Source organism: Rana temporaria, chromosome 5, assembly GCF_905171775.1.
Source record: "Rana temporaria chromosome 5, aRanTem1.1, whole genome shotgun sequence".
Taxonomy (NCBI): domain Eukaryota; kingdom Metazoa; phylum Chordata; class Amphibia; order Anura; family Ranidae; genus Rana; species Rana temporaria.
The window spans coordinates 268830571-268852023 of NC_053493.1; the positions used below are offsets into that span (position 1 = coordinate 268830571).

At 40.6% G+C, this 21453-nt stretch overlaps 1 protein-coding gene across 2 annotated transcripts in view; it reads right to left on the minus strand.

Annotated features, from left to right (window-relative positions):
• CTDP1 (CTD phosphatase subunit 1) overlaps nt 1-21453 on the minus strand; it is a 160159-nt gene that overhangs the window by 22687 nt on the left and 116019 nt on the right. Inside the window, exon 12 of one of the 2 annotated variants that reach the window (XM_040353848.1) lies at nt 2436-2605. In XM_040353848.1, coding sequence (XP_040209782.1) covers nt 2436-2605 — 170 coding nt within the window. Of the gene's footprint in view, nt 1-2435; nt 2606-21453 lie in introns of those variants that run through there. The other variant, XM_040353849.1, reaches the window with a different exon arrangement.

A 21453-nucleotide genomic window follows, 5' to 3' on the forward strand; every position in this document is an offset into this window, starting at 1 on the left:
TCATCATGCCCACCTGCAAACTTAACTATCTGAATGTCAACGAAGCCGTTTACTGTCTTTCGGGAGCTATGGTGCCTCAGAACACATATTGCCTTTGCGCAAGACCCATTTTCAGAAGGAAAACTTCCTGACATTCTATAATTATCGGTTTCCGTAAGCGTACCACAGTACAGTACATTTAAAGCTAAAAGCGAGATTAAGGGACAATTATTTTTACTACACCAGTCAATTTTGTACATGCAGTCCCAATTATCATCGACCAGAAACCAATTAGTGAAGTTTAAAAGTGTCACAAATGTATAGCAGCACCTACTTGCAACTTAAGATTTTACATTCCGTCAGTTATAGACGATACTATAATCTTGCATTTCTTTGTTCATGTCCACTTTATGAATTTTACAATGAAGCCGACTGTAAATGTAAAATTACTTGCACAATAAAACGCACAAAAGAAATACTAAAAAGAATTACTCCCATACACATCTGACTTTTCCTTTGTAATAATCAAGATGTCCTTATGACTTTGAAAACTCTAAATGATTGTGTTCTTTTGAGAAAAAAAAAATCATCTCATTCTAGTAATGAGGTAGACCCTAAAGCTTCACATTTGCTGGATTTGTGCTTTCACCGCTTTTGCATTCTGTGCCAAGCACAAAGTAGTATAATAAGGGACATCCCCAAGGTGTCATTGTATAAAAATAATCTTTTTATGCATACATACTTTCAGCATTCACTCAACACAAATGTTTGAGTCTTTGGGTGAATCTGTCAGTTTTTAAAAAGGATTCAGACAAACTTGCCATCTCTTCATATGCATGGTCATTGAAAATCTAATTATTTTTAAAATACCAGCTAGAATGAGGTGCATAGGTTTAGTAGATGCGTGGCCTCTGTAGAGCAGTGTCACTCTGACAAACATGCAGCAGTTGAATTTGAGCAGGGCTTCCTATATTAAACTTCAACATAATTTTTTCATTAACAAGCTTCGCTCTATTTTTATTTTATTCATTTACGTAGCATTGACAGGTTTTCTGCAACATTTTATAAAGAATACTGAAATTTACAGTTATTCAAAAACTATTCTGCCCTATAGCTTCCAATCTAATGTCCCTTTCATAGTCATACCGTGCCTTGCAAAAGTATTAACCCCCCTTGGCAGTTTTGAGTTAGAGGTGGTCTGGTGCTAGAATTATTGCTTTCAGTCCAACGATCACGGCAATACCTCACGTGTGGTTTTAACACTGTTTTTCTATGCAGGAGCTACTCACGTATGCATTCGCTTCTGTGTGTGAGCTTGTCAGGACAGGGAATTAAAAAAAAAAATGTTTTTCTTATTTTATTTTTTATATTGACACTGTTCTTTTTAAAAAAAAGAAATTGGGTCACTTTTATTCATATTACAAGGAATGTAAACATCCCTTGTAATAGAACAAAAGATTGACAAGACCTTTTAAATATGACATCTGGGGTCAAAAAGACCTCAGATCTCATATTTACACAAAAATGAAATAAAACATTTTTTTCCCTTTAAAAACATTGGGTGGAAGCGACAATTGATATCACTTTGGCCCTCCAATGTTCCATCTTCCGCTCACTCGACATCCAAGCAGTGAGGTGACAGGATACGATCGTCTCCCCCACTACCGACGGCTACGGTAATCAGTAGAGACGACCGGAGCGTGGTCGGAGGGGGGTGGGCACCTCTTCCGCCTCCAATAAAAGTGATCTTGCAGAGACTTTTTTCTATAAGAGATGCACGCCGTTCCTGAAAATACAGCAGTTATGGCAGCTAACTGCTGCCATAACCCCTGGTATTTAGCATAAGTACCGGCGTACAGGTATGGCGAGTTGCGTGAAGTCTTTGAAGATATTCTTTCATTATTGTTCTACTGTATGACTGTTAGATGCATGTGTATTTTAAGGAGTGCTAGAAAGTAAACACTGGGTTGTCTCCAGTACAGGTTGGAGAATTGGAGACCAGTTCTTATAATAAAAAGTATCTATTCATACTTACTATAATGTATACTACAGTATATAAACTATGTTGACAGGATGACCGCAGGATAAGATGTTTACACGCGATTCCAATATAGTGAGGTGCAGCAGGATCAGCGGGTCTCATACCCGGCTTTGTTGAACGGGCATGCTGGAAAACCAGCATCCGATCAGCTCTGGCAGCCATTGGCTGCGATCAGAGTGTTTTGGTGGGAGGGGGATCAGATTCTGCCCTGCTCTAATGGCAAGAGCTTTTGCAATTGGCTGGTTTAGAAGAGCACTGACAGTCATGTACAATATTTTAACAAACAAGGACAAATTATTTTCACTGAACTGGTTTTCTAATACAGTCTAAATTTATACATTCACCAACAAAATATCAAAAATTGTCCCATTCCTCCCTCAGGAAAAAAAGAACAGCAACATAAATATTCACTCACCGTGGCGTTTGGTCCGACAGGCTTTGCTCACTTGATGAAGACGATTCCGCCCTGGTTCCTGAGGTTTTCTCTGAACTCTCTTGTTTTGTATTCTGTGACTTCTTAACCTTTACAGACTTCTTCTTCTCACTGTCACTGTCATCACTTCCTTCTCCTAAAATGTCATCAACCTGAAAGCAACAGGGGAGATTTTTAGGAAAACGTAAAGGAAATCAGCAAGGGTACTATTGTTTGTAAACTATCTATAAGAATCAACCTCCAGCTGACAGATCCCAAGTAAATATCTATGACAGTGATGCCAACAGTCTGCTGTTCCTCCAAGGCAACTCTAAGGCCCCATACACACGATAGAATCCATCCGCTGAAAAATCCCAGCGAATGGGTTTCAGCGGATAGATCCTATGGTGTGTACACTCCAGCGGATCTTTTTCCGCGGATATTTATCCCCTGGGATGGATTCCAGCAGATAAATATTTGCTGACATGCTAAACAAATCTATCCGCTGGAATCCATCCCAACGGATGGATCCGCTGGTCTGTATAGACTCACCGGATCCATCCGTCCGAAGGGATCCCCCGCATGCGTCGTAATGATTTGACGCATGCGTGGAATTCCTTATATGACAGCGCCGCGCACGTCGCCGCGTCATAATCGCGGCGACGGCGCGACACGTCATCGCCAGAGGATTTCGGCGCGGATTTCAATGCGATGGTGAGTACACTCCATCGCATGGAAATCCGCTCAAATCCTCGAGAGGATTTATCCGCGGAAACGGTCCGCTGGACCGTATTCGCGGATAAATCCTCTCGTGTGTATGGGGCCTAAGGGAGGAAGTGTATGTCAAGTGCAAAAACATTCAGTCAGTCAGTCAAAGGTAAGGAAAAGGTAAGTGAACCAACAATGCACTAGCTTAAAGTAACCGAATTAGAAAATAAAAAACAAACCTTTACAACCCCTTTGAAGTTAAACGGCTTCTCTTACAGTCTCATTGTGTGGCCCCGTGTCTTCTAAGGCCCTGTACACACGATCAGTCCATCCGATGAAAACGGACTGAAGGCTGAAGTCTGATGGTCTGATGTGCCTACACACCATCAGTTCAAAATCCGATCGAGTCCAACACGGTGACGTAAAACACAACAACGTGCTGGAAAAAAAAACGAAGTTCAATGCTTCCAAGCATGCGTCAACTTGATTCTGAGCATGCGCGGGTTTTGAACCGATGCTTTTGTGTACTAACCATCGGTTTCGACCGATCGGTCATCAGTCCGATTTTAAAGTTCTAAAACTTTGGACTGAAGGACAAAAGTCTGATGGGTATACACACGGTAGGTTTGGACTGATGAAACTGAACTTCAGTCCGTTTTCATCAGTTTGGACTGATTGTGTGTACAAGGCCTTACACTCCCTTGGACTGAAAAGTTTCATACTTACGCTGGGATCACGGATGAGATAACCACTCTAGACTATCTTGAGTACACGTTATTAATCACCACCCTTTGGACAGGACCCTTCACCAGTTTTTTATCCAAGAACAAACCTTATGGTCCATGGCTACAGACCTCAGCTTGTAGATTAAGCGTTTGTGGGGGACTGTATCAAATGCTTTTGAAAAATCCGGATACATCACATCCACTGGCCTTCCTTTATCTAGATGGCAGCTCACTTCCTTGTAGAATGTTAATACTCAAATGTAATGCCTGCACAGACATTAAATGGCCATCTTTATAGAATTTGGAAGATCTAAATATTTTATACTGGACATACCTTGACAACTAAGAACAACTTTTTTTTTAGATAAAGTGACTGGACCACAAACCTATTGATTCACAATAGAAAAGCCACAACGGCCATGTGCTCCCTCCTATTGCCTCCCTCATTGCCTATGCAGAATTGCTGTTTAGGGCATACTTTTAGACATCTTAAAGCGGAGGTTCACCCTAAAAACAAGTATATACCATTCAATCCAGCATACTGCCGACATGTACAGTATGCTTTTTTTTTTTCGGTTTACATATCGCAGCATAGGTATTTTCCCCCCGGCTTCCGGGTAGTGAATCCCGCGGGAGTGGGCGTTCCTATTCAGAGACTAAGTGATTGACGTATGACAAAAGCTTCCCCATTGGCGCAAAAGGCGTGTCACCAGTTTCCGAAAAAAGCTGAATGTCTGTGCCCAAGCGCCGTATAGAGCCGACTTGTAGTTCGGCTTCTTTCGAAAACTGGTGATGCGCATTATGCGCCGGTGGGGAAGCTTTTGTCATACGTCAATCACTATGGAAACAGAAAAAAAAAAAAAAAAAAACAGCATAATGTACATGTCGGCAGTATGCTGGATTGAATGGTATATACTTGTTTTTAGGGTGAACCTCCGCTTTAAGGAGAGTAGAATTGTGTGCACACAGCAGACTGTTCTCTCCTGTCTATGGTGCATTTAAAGGATCACTAAAGGAAAAAAAAAATTAAGCTGAATAGCTTCTTTTACCTTACTGCAATACTGGTTTCATGTCCTCATTGTTCGTTTTTGCTTTGAAGTTGCTGTAATTCTGATCTCCACACTTCCTGCTTGTCTGGCTCCTTATGAAAAATCTCATGGCAGCTTTTCACTGTGGTCCAAGCTGTGTGTCTAAAACTCCTCAGAACCAATCAGATTCATTTTAAAAACAAAACACTGCCCTGGATTTGTTTGTTTTTGTTCTGTGGGTCTCTTTACTTCACAGAAACATGAAACCAGTTTAAAACCGAAAGTGAAACTTAGAGGCACATTATATGATTGATTTGTATCTATTTTTAATCATTTTTAAAAGGAATCAGTTAACTTTTATGTCTCTATACCCTGTAAACAGTCATTTCAGCAAAAAATTTTTTTTCCTTTAGTGACCCTTTAACTGTTAAAAATCCTATATCAGTAGAGTTTCCAGCTCAGAACAGATGACAAAAATACCTCAAGTACATAAGCTTTTTTAAACATTCTATTTTAGGCACATCATTCAGCTTCGTAACTTTAATATTAATGATCAAACACATTTAGCCCATATTCAAGCTGGTGAGGTGACCTTTGGTAATAGTAAAGTACAAAAAAAAGCATACATTAAAATACACAATTCAGTATCAAGCTGGGACAATATTTATAAAAACACAATTTAACCCTTAAAATGCATCAGCAAATCAGTTTATCATAACAATGAGTAACTTCCATTATTTTGCACTTGAAATATGCATCACACAACGTGAACTATGCAGAAAATGGTAACACGTACAGGCACTGAATACATCACATTTAAAAAGCTAGAGATGCAAAAGTATTACAATTCATAATGTAGAAAATCCAATAGCTTCTCTTAAAATGTAAATCGCAAAACGTAATAAGATGCAGGTGGCAGGAGAAGATAAATCCTGCTTTCAGTTTGCACTACATCTGACATTGGCTATTCAGAAAAATGTACTTAGTGGTATGCAGATCATTATTTATAAAGGGAAATATGGCATATATAGTTTCATAAAAAATATTTTAAGCTGTCCCAAAACATACATTATAATCCTGACAATGTACAATAGAATATTATTATATTCCACTGGAAGCACTGCAAGTTCAAGGATTGAGCTTGAAACAAAAGAATTTTAGACAAAATTGCATAAAATACCCATACAGTTGTGTAGAACTAGTCACAATAACGAAAAATGCCTGTATACTAAAATCCCAAAAAATTCTTCTGGCTCTTCTTTCAAAACAATAAGGGCAATAACTCAGCTGGCCTATTATGTGTCTGTTGTGATACCAATTACACGAGAACAACATTAACTGCTTGGAGCCCCGCCCATTGTACATTGACAGCCACAAGATGGCTCTACAATGCCGGGAGGACGTCTATTGACGTCAACGGCTCCTCCGGCCACTCTGGGGGGGCACGCGAGCGCCACCGGCGACGCACGCGTGCCTGGCGCGTCACCAAGGTGCGTGCCTGGCGGCCACGATGTCCGCCAGGTACCCGCGACCGGCCGTTACACAGACAAGGACGGGTATCTCTGTGTGTAAACACAAAGATCCACGTCCTGTCAGGGAGAGGAGACCGATGCTGTGTCCCTTGTACATAGGGACACAGATCGGTCACCTCCCCCAGTCAGTACCCTCCCCCCACAGTTAGAATCACTAGTAAGGAACACATTTAACCCCTTCCTCGCCCCCTAGTGTTAACACCTTCCCTGCCAGTCACATTTATACAGTAATCAGTGCATATTTATAGCACTGATCGCTGTATAAATGTAAATGGTCCCAAAAATGTGTCACAATAAAAAAAAAAAAAAAAAAAATCGCAGATCGCTGCCATTACTAGTAAAATTATTTTTTTAAATGTCATAAATGACACTGGCAGGGAAGGGGTTAATCACTAGGGGGCTAGGAAGAGGTTAAGTGTGTCCTAGGGAGCGATTCTAATTGTGTGGGGGCTGGGCTTACTGTGACACGACACTGATCACTGCTCCCGATGACAGGGAGCATACGATCAGTGTCTTGTCACTAGGCAGAACAGGGAGAGGCCTTGTTTACACAGGCTTCTCCCCATTCTGCAGCACCGTGACACGAGCGCGGGACACAGGCGGACATAGAGTCCGCGGGCACGTCACGGAGCTCGCGGCATGGAGGCGTGCGCGCCCACAGTGGCAAATTTAAAGGGACGTATATTGTATACGCCTATTTGCCTGTCCGTGCCATTCTGCTGACATAAAAGTGCATGCGCGGTGAGCAAGTGGTTAACAGATTGTGGGTGGGAAGAAGTTTAAACACTTGCCACCCAGGTCAATTCTGACATTTCCTACGTGCAAAAATAATATTCTTTTCCCTAGAAACCCCCAAACATTATAGCTTTTGTTTTTTTATAGCAGAGACCATAGAGCAGCCTCTTTCAACCTTTTCAACACAGGGGAACCCTTGAAATAGTTGTCCGGTCTCTGGGAACCCCTGCTAAAAATGAGAAATCTACAACTCATGATACATTAGTGTGATAAATAGTGGGAAGAATGGTCCTTACACTTGTGGTCTTTGGGAAGAATGACCTCCTTACAGATGGCTAAAAAGATCAATGGTGTCAGTGGGAACTTATCTGAGAGGCAGAAATTGCCCAACACTCAATGAACCCCTGGCAACCTTTTGAGGAACCCTAGGGTTCCACGGAACCCTGGTTGAGGATCACTGCCCTAGAGAACACAATCGCGGTCGCTGCAAACGCGTTTAAAAAAAAAGTTTAAGGTTTCAAAATAAATGAAAAAACAGTAAAGTTAGCTAAATTTTTTTGCATAATGTGAAAGATGAAGAACGCAGAGTAAATACCTAACAGGTCACGTTTCAAAATTGGCGCCAAACTTCTGTACTTACAAATCCCAATAAGCGACGCTTTCATTTTTTACTGGTTACATGTTTTGAGTTACACAGGGAGTCTAGGGCTAGAATTCTTGCTCTTGCTCCAACGTTCGCGAAGATACCTCATATGTGTGGTTTAAACACCGTTTTCATAGGTGGGCGTATGTGTTGGCAAGTGGGCGTACTTGCATATGTGTTGGCTTCTGCGTGTGAGCACAGAGACAGAGGCGTTTTAAAAAAATATTTATTGTTAAATTTTACTTTTTTTGGCCAGATTAAAAAAAAAAAAAAATCATTTTGATAATTTTTCTATTACATAGAATGGTCCTCTTTTTAGTGGGATATGGCTCAATAAGACCCCACATCTCACCTCTACGTTGGGAAGCCTGAAAAAAAAAAAAAAACGACCCCGGCTTCCCAGCTGAGGCGGCACCGTTTGCTTGAATGCAGCGGCCGGGCGTAAAGTCATAGCATCGAGCCCGGCCTCCGAACGATCATAGAGACTCTGGTGACTATCTGGTCCGCCGGAAATATCTATAGTCCGGGGCCGGCGGATCCAGTCTCCGACTCACCAATTGCAGCGATGGGGGGGCTGGGGGGCATTCCTTCTCACCGCCCGTAAAAACAATCAAGCCGCTATGATCATTCTTATGGTGTAGGGAAACGCCGGCTGAAAAAGACGATATCTGAATGATGCCTGTAGCTGCAGACATTAAGATATCCCTACTCAAAGTCAAGAACGTCATGATGGCCGGCGGGCAGGAAGTGGTTAAAGGCAATTTTAGTGGGTTAATATTTTATATTAACAAAAAAGAACTGTTGATGCAATAATGACTTGACAGATTATTTTTTGTTCTGTATTAAATGTAGATTTATACAAGAGGCCAAGATAACCCATTACAATAATTTACCATCCCCGATTAAAGCATGCTGATAAAAGGGGAGACCAGAATGACAGATGAGTGCATCAGTGTGCTGCTTTATTTTTTTGTCTAGTTGTAGCCTGGGGTGAGATTGTTTAGGTGACACTGCAGCAGAGAAAAATCAGGTCCCCTACCGTGCTATACAGGACTGTGTCAGCTGTGTTAATCCCAGGACTGGATGAACAGAAATACAAATCTTTTGGCTGATAAAAAAAAGCGCATATTATTCAATTAATCCGTGTAATTTAGCACTTAACCTAGAGGTCAGCTTTAACAGTTGTGATAAGATATAAGCAAATCTTCCAACTACAACATTTATTTTGAGAAAAGAGCTGCAATACAGAACTGCTGTGTTGCACAACAAATCAAGAATTGTGAGCATTATATCCTCCAGGGTCAAGGTACTAGAGTGGGAGAAAAATAGTGATTCTTCTTTCAGGATGCTCAGCTTATGTGATCCCACGCACATGGCGCTTGAAAGGGAAAATGTCAAAATATATGTATAAAGTTTCCACTTTTGTAAATATATTATCTTTTCATGTGACAACACTGAAGAAATTACACTTTGCTACAATGTAAAGTAGTGAGTGTACAGCTTGTATAACACTGTCAATTTTCTGTCCCTCCAAAACAACTCAACACACAGCCATTAAGGTCTAAACCGCTGGCAACAAAAGTGAGTACAACCCTAAGTGAAAATATCCAAATTGGGCCCAAAATGTCAATATTTTGTGTGGCCACCATTATTTTCCAGCACTGCTTTAACCCTCTTGGACATGGCGTTCACCAGAGCTTCACAGGTTGCCACTGGAGTCCTCTTCCACTCCTCCACGATGATATCACGAAGCTGGTGGATGTTCGAGACCTTACGCTCCTCCACCTTCTGTTTGAGGATACCCCAGAGATGCTCAATAGAGTTTAGGTCTGGAGAAATGCTTAGCCAGTCCATCACCTTTACCCTCAGCTACTTTAGCAAGGCAGTGGTAGTCTTAGAGGTGTTAGGGTCGTTATGATGGAATATTTCCCTGTGGCCTAGTCTCCGAAGGGAGGGGATCATGCTCTGCTTCAGTATGTCACAGTACACGTTGGCAATTATGGTTCCCTCAATGAACTGCAGCTCCCCAGTGCCAGCAGCACTCATGCAGCCCCAGATCATGACACTTCCACCACCATGCTTGATTGTAGGCAAGACACACTTGTCTGTACTCCTCACCTGGTTGCCGCCACACGCTTGATACTATCTGAACCAAATAAGTATATCTTGGTCTCATCAGACAACAGGACATGGTGCCAGTAATCCATGTCCTTAGTCTGCTTGTGTTCAGCAAGCTGTTTGCAGGCTTTCTTGTGCATCATCTTTAGAAGAGGCTTCCTTCTGGGAGGACAGCCATGCAGACCAATTTAATGCAGTGTGCAGCATATGGTCTGAGCACTGACAGGCTGCCCCCCTCACCCCTTCAACATCTGCAGCAATGCTGGCAGCATTCATATGTCTATTTCCGAAAGACAACCTCTGGAACCCATCCTGTTAAACCGTTGTATGGTCTTGGCAATCTTCTTATAGCCTAGGCCATCTTTATATAGAGAAACAAATCTTTTTTTCAGATCCTCAGAGTTCTTTGCCATGAGGTGCCATGTTGAACTTCCAGTGACCAGTATGAAAAAGTGAAAGCGATAACACCAAATTTACCACACCTGAGACCCTGTAAAACTAACGAGTCACATGACACTGGGAGGGAAAATTGCTAATTGGGCCCAATTTGGAAATTTTCACTTAGGGGTGTATTTTTATTGCCAGCGGTTTAGACATCAATAGCGGTGTGTTGAGTTATTTTGAGGGGACAGCAAATTTAAACTGTTATACTAGCTGTAGACTCACTTCTGTGAGATACTGTATATATTTACACAAATGTAAATCGATAATCGATTAATCGGCCAGTAACATATTGGGGTTAAAAAAAATTAGCCCTTTATAGTACAAAAAGAGTAAATTGCTACTGTAAATATTACTTTCACTGTCCCACAGTAAAAAATGAACCCCTTACAGTAGCGATTATTTGCCCTTTGTACTAATTTTAGTTTTTTAACCCCATCATGTTACTAAACATATCAGGCCAGGGTCACACTTCTGTGCTTTTTGCAGAAACACACTACAGTTCATTTACATGGTTTCACATCCATGATGTTTTCAGCTGCTGTGTATTTGGAAAGGGCAAGGTTTTTTTTTATTTTTTTTGGTTCAATATACTTCAATGGAGAAAGTGCAGATTTTTTTTTTTGTGGCAATTTGTATTTTCTAATCTGCCCAACAACAAATTAACCAAAAAAATGCAAATCGCAGCAAAATTATTATATATTTTTTTTCTTTTAAGGTTATTATTCGAAACAATCGGCCAACTAATCGATTATGAAAATAATCGTTCGTTGCAGCCCTACACTTTTGTGATCCCTCTCATTATATATATATATATATATATATATATATATATATATATATATATATATATATATATATTTATTCTCTATCTATATCGCTATCTATACACACACACACACACACACACACACACACACACACAAACCCCTCAGCATAAATAAGAACAGATTTGTCAGAAAACCTTTACTTTCCTTTCAGAAGCAACATTTTCTATGAGACATTATATTACAAAGTACTCCTACAAATGCAGGCCATTGATTGCTACCAATATTTGTTAAATTGCACACACAAAAAAAATATTTTTTCTAACAAATTCATTCAAGACCATATTGCAAAAATTAATACACCCTGTGCCGGGAATCACTTTAGGGGCATAGGGTGACAGACAATATATCTTGGACTACTTAAAATGGGACAGTAATATTTATCCACAATATCTCCCAGGATATATGTAAAAGACTATATCTACTGTTTGATTCTGAACTCAACAAGTTAATTCAAATATGCTATTCCCTGTACACTGTGATGCCCAGGAAGTACAACTGCTTATTTGGGCATTCCAGGAAGTTCAATGTAACAGGCCGACAATCTATTGCTTAACGATGCCAATGTCATCACCCCCAGACACCTGTCTGTTGTAATGTTAATGAATCCAGACTAACTTCTACGGATCCTTTCATGGGGGCTTGGGCTAATTGACCCTGTATTGTATGAAAGCATTCCTGTGATGATGTGTGTTGAAGTTCAGGAGACAGCCAGGCTGCTAAAAGGAATTAGGTAATTAGCATGTTAATTAGGTCTGGTCACAGGTGTATTTCCAGAGTAATATGATGCACCTCCTCTTTTGACGGTGTATAAAACTTGTGTTTTTTTTAATAAAGATCATCAGTCCTGCTTAAAACCTCAACACGGAGCTTTGTCTCGTATTTGGGGGAGAATTATTCTTACGGGTCTTGTTCGCCTGACTGGAGTGTCGGTAGCTGCCCTGTGTTCGGGAATGGAATATCCTAAATGACGTTAACCCCTTTCATACACGGGGTGTCATTACACACCCCAATGAAAGTCTTAAGAGCAAATCTAAATTATCGACAACAAAATCCTAATTAACAAGAACTACATGCGAGTCTAATCATTAAGTTAACAGGTGTCATGCAGACAGTTGAGGGCGTTACTTAAAGCGGTTGTAAACCCGCAATTATTTTTATATTTTTTTCACCTGAAAGGCAAAAGCCATAATGAACTAGTATGCACCGCATATTAGCTCATTATGAAATACTTACCTCGAAACGAGGTGAGAGGAACTTACCTGGTCCAAGCCGAGCGAGATGTCATCTTGACTGGGCGTGTCTTCCGGGTATCGCCGCTCCAGCGCTGTGATTGGCTGGAGCGGCGATGACGTCACTCCAGCATGCGCGCGGGAGACTTCATTTAGGCAAGGTCCGGCGGCTGCCGGTCCTTTAGCCAAGGATCCCCGCTGCGCATGCGCCGCTGCAATCAGCGGCGCATTGCGGGGGGATCATCTCCTAAACCGTACAGGTTTAGGAGATATTCTTTATACCTACAGGTAAGCCTTATTATAGGCTTACCTGTAGGTAAAAGTCATAAAGTGGGGTTTACAACCACTTTAACGAAAACCCCTTCCCATTTCATGCTGTCAGCAATGGCACCACATAAAAGGGGCCTGAGAAAGAAAATAATTTCTTTACACAAGCAAGGTGAAGGCTACAAGAAGATCAGCAAATCAGTCAGAATACTGTATTAGCAAAAGTGACACAAAAATTTAACAAAGATGGAACTGCAACCATCTCACAGTGGCGTCCCAGCAGTCCACAGAAGTTAACACCGACAGAAGTGTCTTCTGATGAGAAGGGTTGAAGAAAATCGCCATGCTAGTTCACTGCAGTTGGCTAAAGTAGTAGAAAGCCAAACTGAGGAGATAATTTCCCGTGACACAATATGGCGTACACATTGCATGCATTGGTGTCATCCACAAAATAAGCCTCTCCTTAAGTCCATGCACAAAAAAGGCTGTCTAGAATTTTCCAGGGCCCATGCTGAAAAATAAGGCTACTGGGACTCTGTACTCTGGAGTGATGAAACAAAGATCAAGGTTTTTGGAACTGATGGCTTCAAAAATTATATGGTGTTTCAAAGGTGGAGTACAAATAAAAATGCATGGTGCCTACAGTGAAGGCACTGTGCTTCTGTGGGGCTGCATGAGTACTGCTGGTGTCAGGGAGGTGTATTTCATTGATGGTATCACAAATTCATAGACGTATGGCTCTATATTGAAGAGGATGCTACCATCACTCCATGCCCTTGGTCGTTGTGCACTTTTCCCCAACATGAAAATGATCCAAAACACACATCTAAGGCCAGTGTTGCATTTCTGAAGAACCGGGTTAAAAGCAATTCAGTGGCCAAGTACTGTATGTCTCCTGATCCTAACCCAATCAAATATCTATGGGGAATTCTGAAGCGCAAGTTGAACATCACTTTCCATCCAGTAGAGCTGCATGATTCTGTTAAAAATGAGAATCGCGATTCTTTTGCATAAAATAAAGATCACGATTCTCAAAAATGTATTTTTATAAAGTTGTTTCCAACACAAAACGGAGCTTATGTGCTTAAAACAGTATATGTAAATCTGACAGACTGTTTACATGTTAAATTTTAAATCGAGATTGCAATCTTTTCACGATCGTGCAGCTCTACCATCCAGCCTCTAAAAGAGTTGTTCTTGAAGAATGGAAAAAGATAGATGTTGCAATATGTCACCAACTTGTTTATATCATGCCTAGAAGACTTGGTGCTGTCCTTATAAATCATGGAGGTCATACAAAATACTAGGCGTTTTCATTTTTGCATTAACTAATTTGAGTAAAACTGAAGACTTTGTAATCAAATTCATATTAACCTTACTTTATATAAGCTAAACAAATGTTCTATAAAAAAATATTTGTCAACATTTTTGGAATTGTTCTCGTGTTCGAGATATTAAACGTTTCCCGACCAGCTTACGCAGATATACTGCGGCACAATGGCTCTCCTGGGCTAAACCCCTTAAGGGGAATACCTTCCCTTTTAGAGCCGCCAAAGGGGCGCGCACATGCCCTGCAGGCGTGATAGCTGCCGGCTACGCGCAATCGCGTGCACGAGAGCCAACACAAGGATTTGTGTGTGTAAACACACAAAACCCTGTTCTGTCAGGGGAGAGGAGACCCATTGTTTGTTCCTACAAAGTAGGAACAACGATAGGTCTCCTCACCCTGTAAGTCCTATCCCCATACAGATGGAACACACATTTAATCCCTTGATCGCCCCCTAGTGTTAACCCCTTCACTACCAGTGACATTTACACAGTCCATTTTTATAGCACTGGTCGCTGTATAAATGTCAATGGTCCCAAAAATGCATCAAAAGTGTCTGATCTATCCATTGCAGTACCGCTAACAAGTAGCAGATCACTGCCACTACTAGTATAAAAAAATAAATAAATATCATCTACAAATTATGGGAAAGATTTATGGTAACACTTTTGCGCAAACCAATCAATATATGCTTATTGCGTTTTTCTTTACCAAAAATATATAGAAGAATATATATTGGCCTAAACTGATAAAGAATTGTGTTTCTTTTTTTAATTTGGGGGATATTTATTATAGTAAAAATTAAAAAAAATATTGTTTTTTTTTCCAAAATTGTCGCAGAGGTGATCAAATACCACCAAAAGAAAGCTATTTGTGGGGAAAAAAAGCATGCAAATTTTGTTTGGGTACAGCATTGCGGCTCTATTGTCAGTTAAAGTGACGCAGTGCCAAATTGTAAAAAGTGCTATGGTCAGGAAGAGGGTAAAATCTTCCGGGGGTGAAGTGGTTAATTAAAATTTTACTTTTCAAGAGGAGTGCACTACTTCATGCTGAGCATCGTGTGTGTGCGTGCATATATATATATATATATGCATATACACACACACACACACACACACACACACACACATATATATATATGTGTATATAATATAGTGTGTATGTACACAGGAACAACAAGCGCCCAGAGGCGATTTAGTTTGCATGTGCCGCGCTATAATCAATATCTCTCTCTCTCTATATATATATACACACACACACACATACTACTGCGCAAAAATTTTAGGCAGGTGTGGGAAAGAAAAAAATGCTGTAAATTAACCACATCAATATTGGGCACTTTCCCCCTCTATTCCTTCCCAGACCATTTTTCAGTTGATTTGAGAGAGGATGGAAGTGGGAATGGCGCTAGATTTATAAAGTGCAGTGCTGATATTGTGAATAGTGTTACAGGCACCTATGCTTAATATGTGAAAAACACAGTACCAAATATCAGATGACGTCAGGTTGACGAAACCGGTCGAGCGATCCGACAGAACGCCACAACACTTCCGTTTCTCTGCATGCCAACGTAATGCTCTGTTGACTCAACAAAAATTGTGAGTACCCATTTGTTTTGTACCAATAAAAGATGGATTTTTAAACGGTACTACACTATTTTAGGATCCCTTTCTTCTTTCCTGTATATGAGATAACTACTGAGAGCACCACCAGGATCACAGCAGGACATGCCTTTGCCAGAGTGCTGCACAGTGGCACACACTGAACGCTGAAAACCCCAAGAGGGGGTATAAATCTGGTAAGTGCGGTCCATATAGGAGCACAGATTGGAGTGGATCACTGTGTGAAGCACAGAACTAGATGTTCACAACAGCACAAAGCACTTTTTCTAATATATATATTTTTCAAATATATTTTAATATTTATTTTTTTACTTTTATTGGCATTTATTTATATACTTTTTTTCTTTGTCATCTCTTTGGAGTGGATATCACTAGCATTTGTAGCACAAGGATTTTATTAAGGTGCATCATTTTATTTGGATCACTTGGGACTGCGTTTCATATCGCAGCTGCTTATTTAATCCAATTTATTAATAATCGCATTGCTAATTTTATATTTATATACAGTATATATTTCGGATATCACCAACATTTTTCTTTTATTTCCAACACTAGGATTTCAATATTAGGATTTTATTAATATGCACTATTTTACCTGTATCTGATATTTGGTACGGTGTTTTTCACATATTAAAGCGGTAGTTCACCCTTACTGACATGATTTTACCATCGAGACAGGCATTGTAGCGCGAGCTACAGTATGCCTGTCCCGATTTTTTTAACCCCGGACTCACCTTGTAATCGTACATTATAGATTTCGGCTCCCGCGGGGAATGGGCGTGCCTATGGAGAGGGAGGATGATTGACGGCCGGCCCTGGCACGTCACTATCCCCGAAGACAGCCGGAGTAGGTCTCGGCTCTTCACGGCGCCTGCGCACAGGCTATGCGCAGGCGCCGTGAAGAGCCAAGCCTATTTCGGCTATTTCCGGAGAAGCGTGACGCGCCAGAGCCGGCCGTCAATCATCCTCCGTCTCCATAGGCACGCCCATTCCCCGAGGGGAGTCGGTATCTTCGATGTACGAGTAAACGGTGAGTACGGGGAAAAAAAAAATCGGGACAGGCATACTGTAGCTCGCGCTACAATGCCTGATTTTATGGTAGAACAAAACATTTTTTTTTTTTGGGGGGTTTATAGGGTGAACCCCCGCTTTAAGCATAGGTGCCTGTAACACTATTCACAATATCAGCACTGCACTTTATAAAGCCAGCGCCATTCCTACTTCCATCCTCTCTCAGATGTAAGCAGGTGATCACAGACATGTGTGTGCAGATAATCATTGGGACATATGATTTTACTCTTACATATGTGGGGGACTGGTGTTTTTACTACATGGGGACATGTGTTTTGTGGACATTGTGTGGGGACATGCATGTTTTACATTGTGCGTTACTAGGCTGGTGATCGGTGTGTAAAGAGCCCACCTGTCGATCTGAGATGTGCAGTGTCCGAGTGACACGAGCGCATCAGCTTCGCGGGCGAATCCGGTCCTTCTGGGGGACATTCCAGAACGTCCACTCAGGAGAGAGCGCCGTACATATGCAGTGGCCGGGTGGGAAGTGATTAAGAAATCCAAATCAAATCGATTTGGTGTGACCTCCCTTTGCCTTCAAAACATCAATTCTACATGTGTGATGTAGAAAATAAATAAAATATCAAAGATAAATATTTTTTTCCAATGTGACCTATAAATTGTACAGCTCAATTGAAAAACAAACTGAAATCTTTTAGGGGGGGGGGGGGGGGGGGGGGAAAAAAAATAAATAAAATAAAGTGTGCACACCCTTGTATAACTGGGGCTGTAGCTGTGTTCAGAAATAGGCAATGAGATTCAAACTCATGTTAACCACTTCAGCCCCAGAAGATTTTACCCCCTTCTTTTACAATTTGGCACTGCGTCGCTTTAACTGACAATTGTGTGGTCATGCAATGCTGTACCCAAACAAAATTTGAATCAATTTTTCACCACAAATAGAGCTTTCTTTTGGGGGTATTTGATCACCTCCGAGTTTTTTTTTTTTTTGCGCTATAAAAAAAAAGGAGCGACAATTTTGAAATAAATAATATTTTTATCTTTTTGCTATAATAAATATCCCCCATAAATAAAAAAAAAATTAAAAAAAAAATCTTTCACAGTTTAACCCATATGTATTCTTCTACATAGTGTTAGTAAAAAAAAAAAAAAAAAACATATCGCAATACGTGTATATTGATTGATTTGAGCAAAAGTTATAATGTCTACAAAATAGGGGATAGATTTATGGCATTTTTTTTACTAGTAATGGCAGCGATCTGCAATTTTTATCAGGACTGCAACATTATGGCGGACACTTAACACTATTTTGGGACCATTGACATTTATACAGCGATCAGAGCTACAAATAGCCACTAATTTCTGTATAAATTACACTGGCAGGGAAGGGCCTAAACACTAGGGGGCAATCAAGGGGTTAAATGTGTTCCCTCACTGTGTTCTAACTGTAGGGGGGATGGGCTCACTACAGCATGACAGATCACTGCTCCTGATGACAGGAAGCAGTAGATCCCCGTCACGTTGCTAGGCAGAACAGGGAAATGCCTTGTTTACATAGGCATCTCCCTGTTCTGCCTCTCTTCGCCGCCGGCAAACATTGAGTCGTGAGACCCGTGGGCGTGCGCCTGCTAGGCGGCAAATTCAAAGGGACGTATAGGTAGGCCCATGTGCCTGCCTGTGCCATTCTGCCAACGTAAATCGGCGTGCGGCGATCGGCACTTGGTTAAGGGTGTGCACACTTGTGCAACCATATTAATTTTCATTTTACTTTTCTCCACCTAAAAGATTTCAGTTTGTTGTTCAACTTGGTTGTACAGTTTTATAGGCCACAGTAAAAAGGTGGAAAAAGTTCTGAAATTTATCCATGTCATTTTTTTACCTCTGACGTTTTAACAGGGGTGTGTAGACTTTTTACATCCACTGTAGGTTGTTCCAAACTAGGGATCAAGCAATCGTTTTTTTCAGGGACGATACTATACCTATTTTTTAGGCCGATATTCTGTACATTTAAAAAAAGTTTTTTTACACTGTCCTCTTAAAAGAAGAAATGTTTTATCACTTTTATTGCGGTCACAAGGAATGTAAACATCCCTTGTGACAGTAATAGGCATGTGACAGGTACTCCTTATGGAGGGATTGGGTGTCTATAAGACCCCAAACCCCTCCTCTGCACTTGAAAGTATTCAAAACAAAAAGATTGGCGCTTTTGAATACTTTATTTTTGTATGTATTGTACCTACACAGTCCACCATTATATTGTGGCGCTGTGCAAACAATTGGTCCTCGACTCATATTGAGCACCCTAAAATTCCACCCTATTTATGAGCGGGGTGTATAATATGATCATCTAGGGATGTGGTGCCTTTGGGTACCCATCACATCACAAAGTTTTTCTTTATTGGGGCTATATAAATCTTGTAGAATCAAAGAATATTAAATATCTGAGTTATGTAGAGACCACCTAAACACTTTTTGAGTACAAGTGCTAAATTTTGTCAGATTGGACCCATAATCACAATCTGCCTGCTGTTTAAATTTAGGTTACTACTTTAAAACAAACATACATAAGAAGATATTGCAAGCTAATCAAGATATCATGATTGATTTTAAGAAAAGACTTGGGACCTAGTCACAACCGTCATATATATATACAAATATTTTAGGACCTTTGAGTTAAGATATAATCCATTTATCTTTTCAAAACACGTTAAGGGAAATGGTCAGCTTGTTCATTATGGCTGGTTCAATGAAAACAATCTCCCAGTATCACCATTTTATTACATATTACCTCTGCTCCGACATAGCAGATTCAATACTATTTATAGCATGTGTCACAAAACCTCAAGTTGATCAACATTCTATAGACTGTGGGATATTGCCTGAAAAAAATGTGTTGCCAAATGACACAGTGAGGGAAGAATGGCAGCAAAGAGAAAGCAGCATAAAAGCCATTAATTATTTTGTGAAAGCATAAAAATATACTGTAAAACAATTTCAATAACAAGGTTATGTTTTAAAATGAAACATGCTGTTCCTCGGTTATTTAGCTATTTTTAGGCTTAGTACAAATGTAGGCACTCAAAAGCACCACCACAGGGTACATTAGTAGCTCTCATTATTACCCACTCGATGCGTGGACAAATGTTCTGTACTTCACACCCAGAGCAGAATGTGCCCCTGCTGTGTTTTCTTTGTGTAGGAACACATAGGTGAACTGTCAAGACAGGCAAAGAAAAGTACCCAGAAATCATAAGGTGAAACCACATTAAGCCCAAAGGGCTTAGCTTTCTAAATGACACAAATAGAACATTTAAATGCCGAAGACTGATTGCACAAAATCATAGGCATAAGCACAACATTTTCCCCCTTTCATTCTCTGAACAATTACTTACTTAGGAATATAACTGCCATCTACGACAGCTTTATAAAGTTTGAGAATTACAGAGTCCATGCATTTATGTCATGCAGTTACTGGAGTCTGCCGATTTCCTCAGAACAGTCGTATATGCAAGAAACTGTTCTAATAACATGTTTATTACATTCACAGAATCCACAGGAAAAAAAAAAGGGCTCAGTTTGACGTTATTGCACCATATTGAAAACTTGAGAACCAAAGTTCGAACATTGCAACTCAATCTACCAAGATTCAGAAGTATTACAATTTCTGCACTATTCCGATTACAGATACTCCTCGTTTAACAACCACTCTGACTTATCACCAGCTCTCCCAACCCGAATGACGTACACCAATGCAGGATGTCATGTCATCACTCTGCTTTAGCCTCGTTCTCACTCCCGACTGCTGTTTTACAGGTACTGTACTATACTTGGTTCTCATCAATGCCCCTTTCAGTGTTCTTTATACTGTACCGTTTTATGTCTTTATGTAATGTGCGCTTGTACTGTACAGGTATTGCCCACACCATGTCAGAAAAAAAAAGGGTGCTTGCTCCTGCGGAAAGTGCTACAAAAAAATAAATAAAGTTATTGATCTTGATATAAAAATGAAGATCATTAAAGTGGTTGTAAACCCTTTACGCTACAGGTAAGCCTATATTAAGGCTTACCTGTAGCTACCCAGCATATCTCCTAAACCTGCAAGGCATATGCTGATGTCATCGGCACATCCGCACTAAAGCAAAGGCACCCATGTACCATTGCTTCAGTTCGTGTGCCATTACCAGTGGCTCCCACGAGCATGCGCGGGAGTGACGTCATCACTGCTCCGGCCAATCACAGCGCCAGAGCCGCTATGCCCAAAAGTAACCCTCTGGAGAGATGACGCCACCGGAGGGGGGGGGGGGGTGGGTGAGGGACGCTGCGGGGCCTTTGATCCAAGGTAAGTAATTCATAATGAGCTAGTATGCTATGCATACTACTACTACTACTCATTATGCCTTTGTCTTGCAGGGTTTTTTTTTTTTTGATTGGGTTTACAATCACTTTAAGGACTATGAGGCTGGCAAGAAAGTTAAAGAAATAGCAAGTGAATTGGAACTTGCACATTGTAGAATTTGAACAATCTTTAAGGATTGAGTGAAAGAGGCAGTAAAAACATCGACAGGATATCAAGCCATAACTAGGCAGTGGAAAGGCCACATTCATGAAATGGAGAAATTGCTGGCGGTATGGATTGATGACCAAATAGAAGACAGAATAGCAATGAGTCTATTGATTCAAACCAAAGCATGCAATATTTTTGAGGTTTCAAAGAGGAGAAGAATCGACTAAAACATTTACAGTAAGCCATGGATGGTTTCAAAGGTTTTGTAGGAGATTCAACC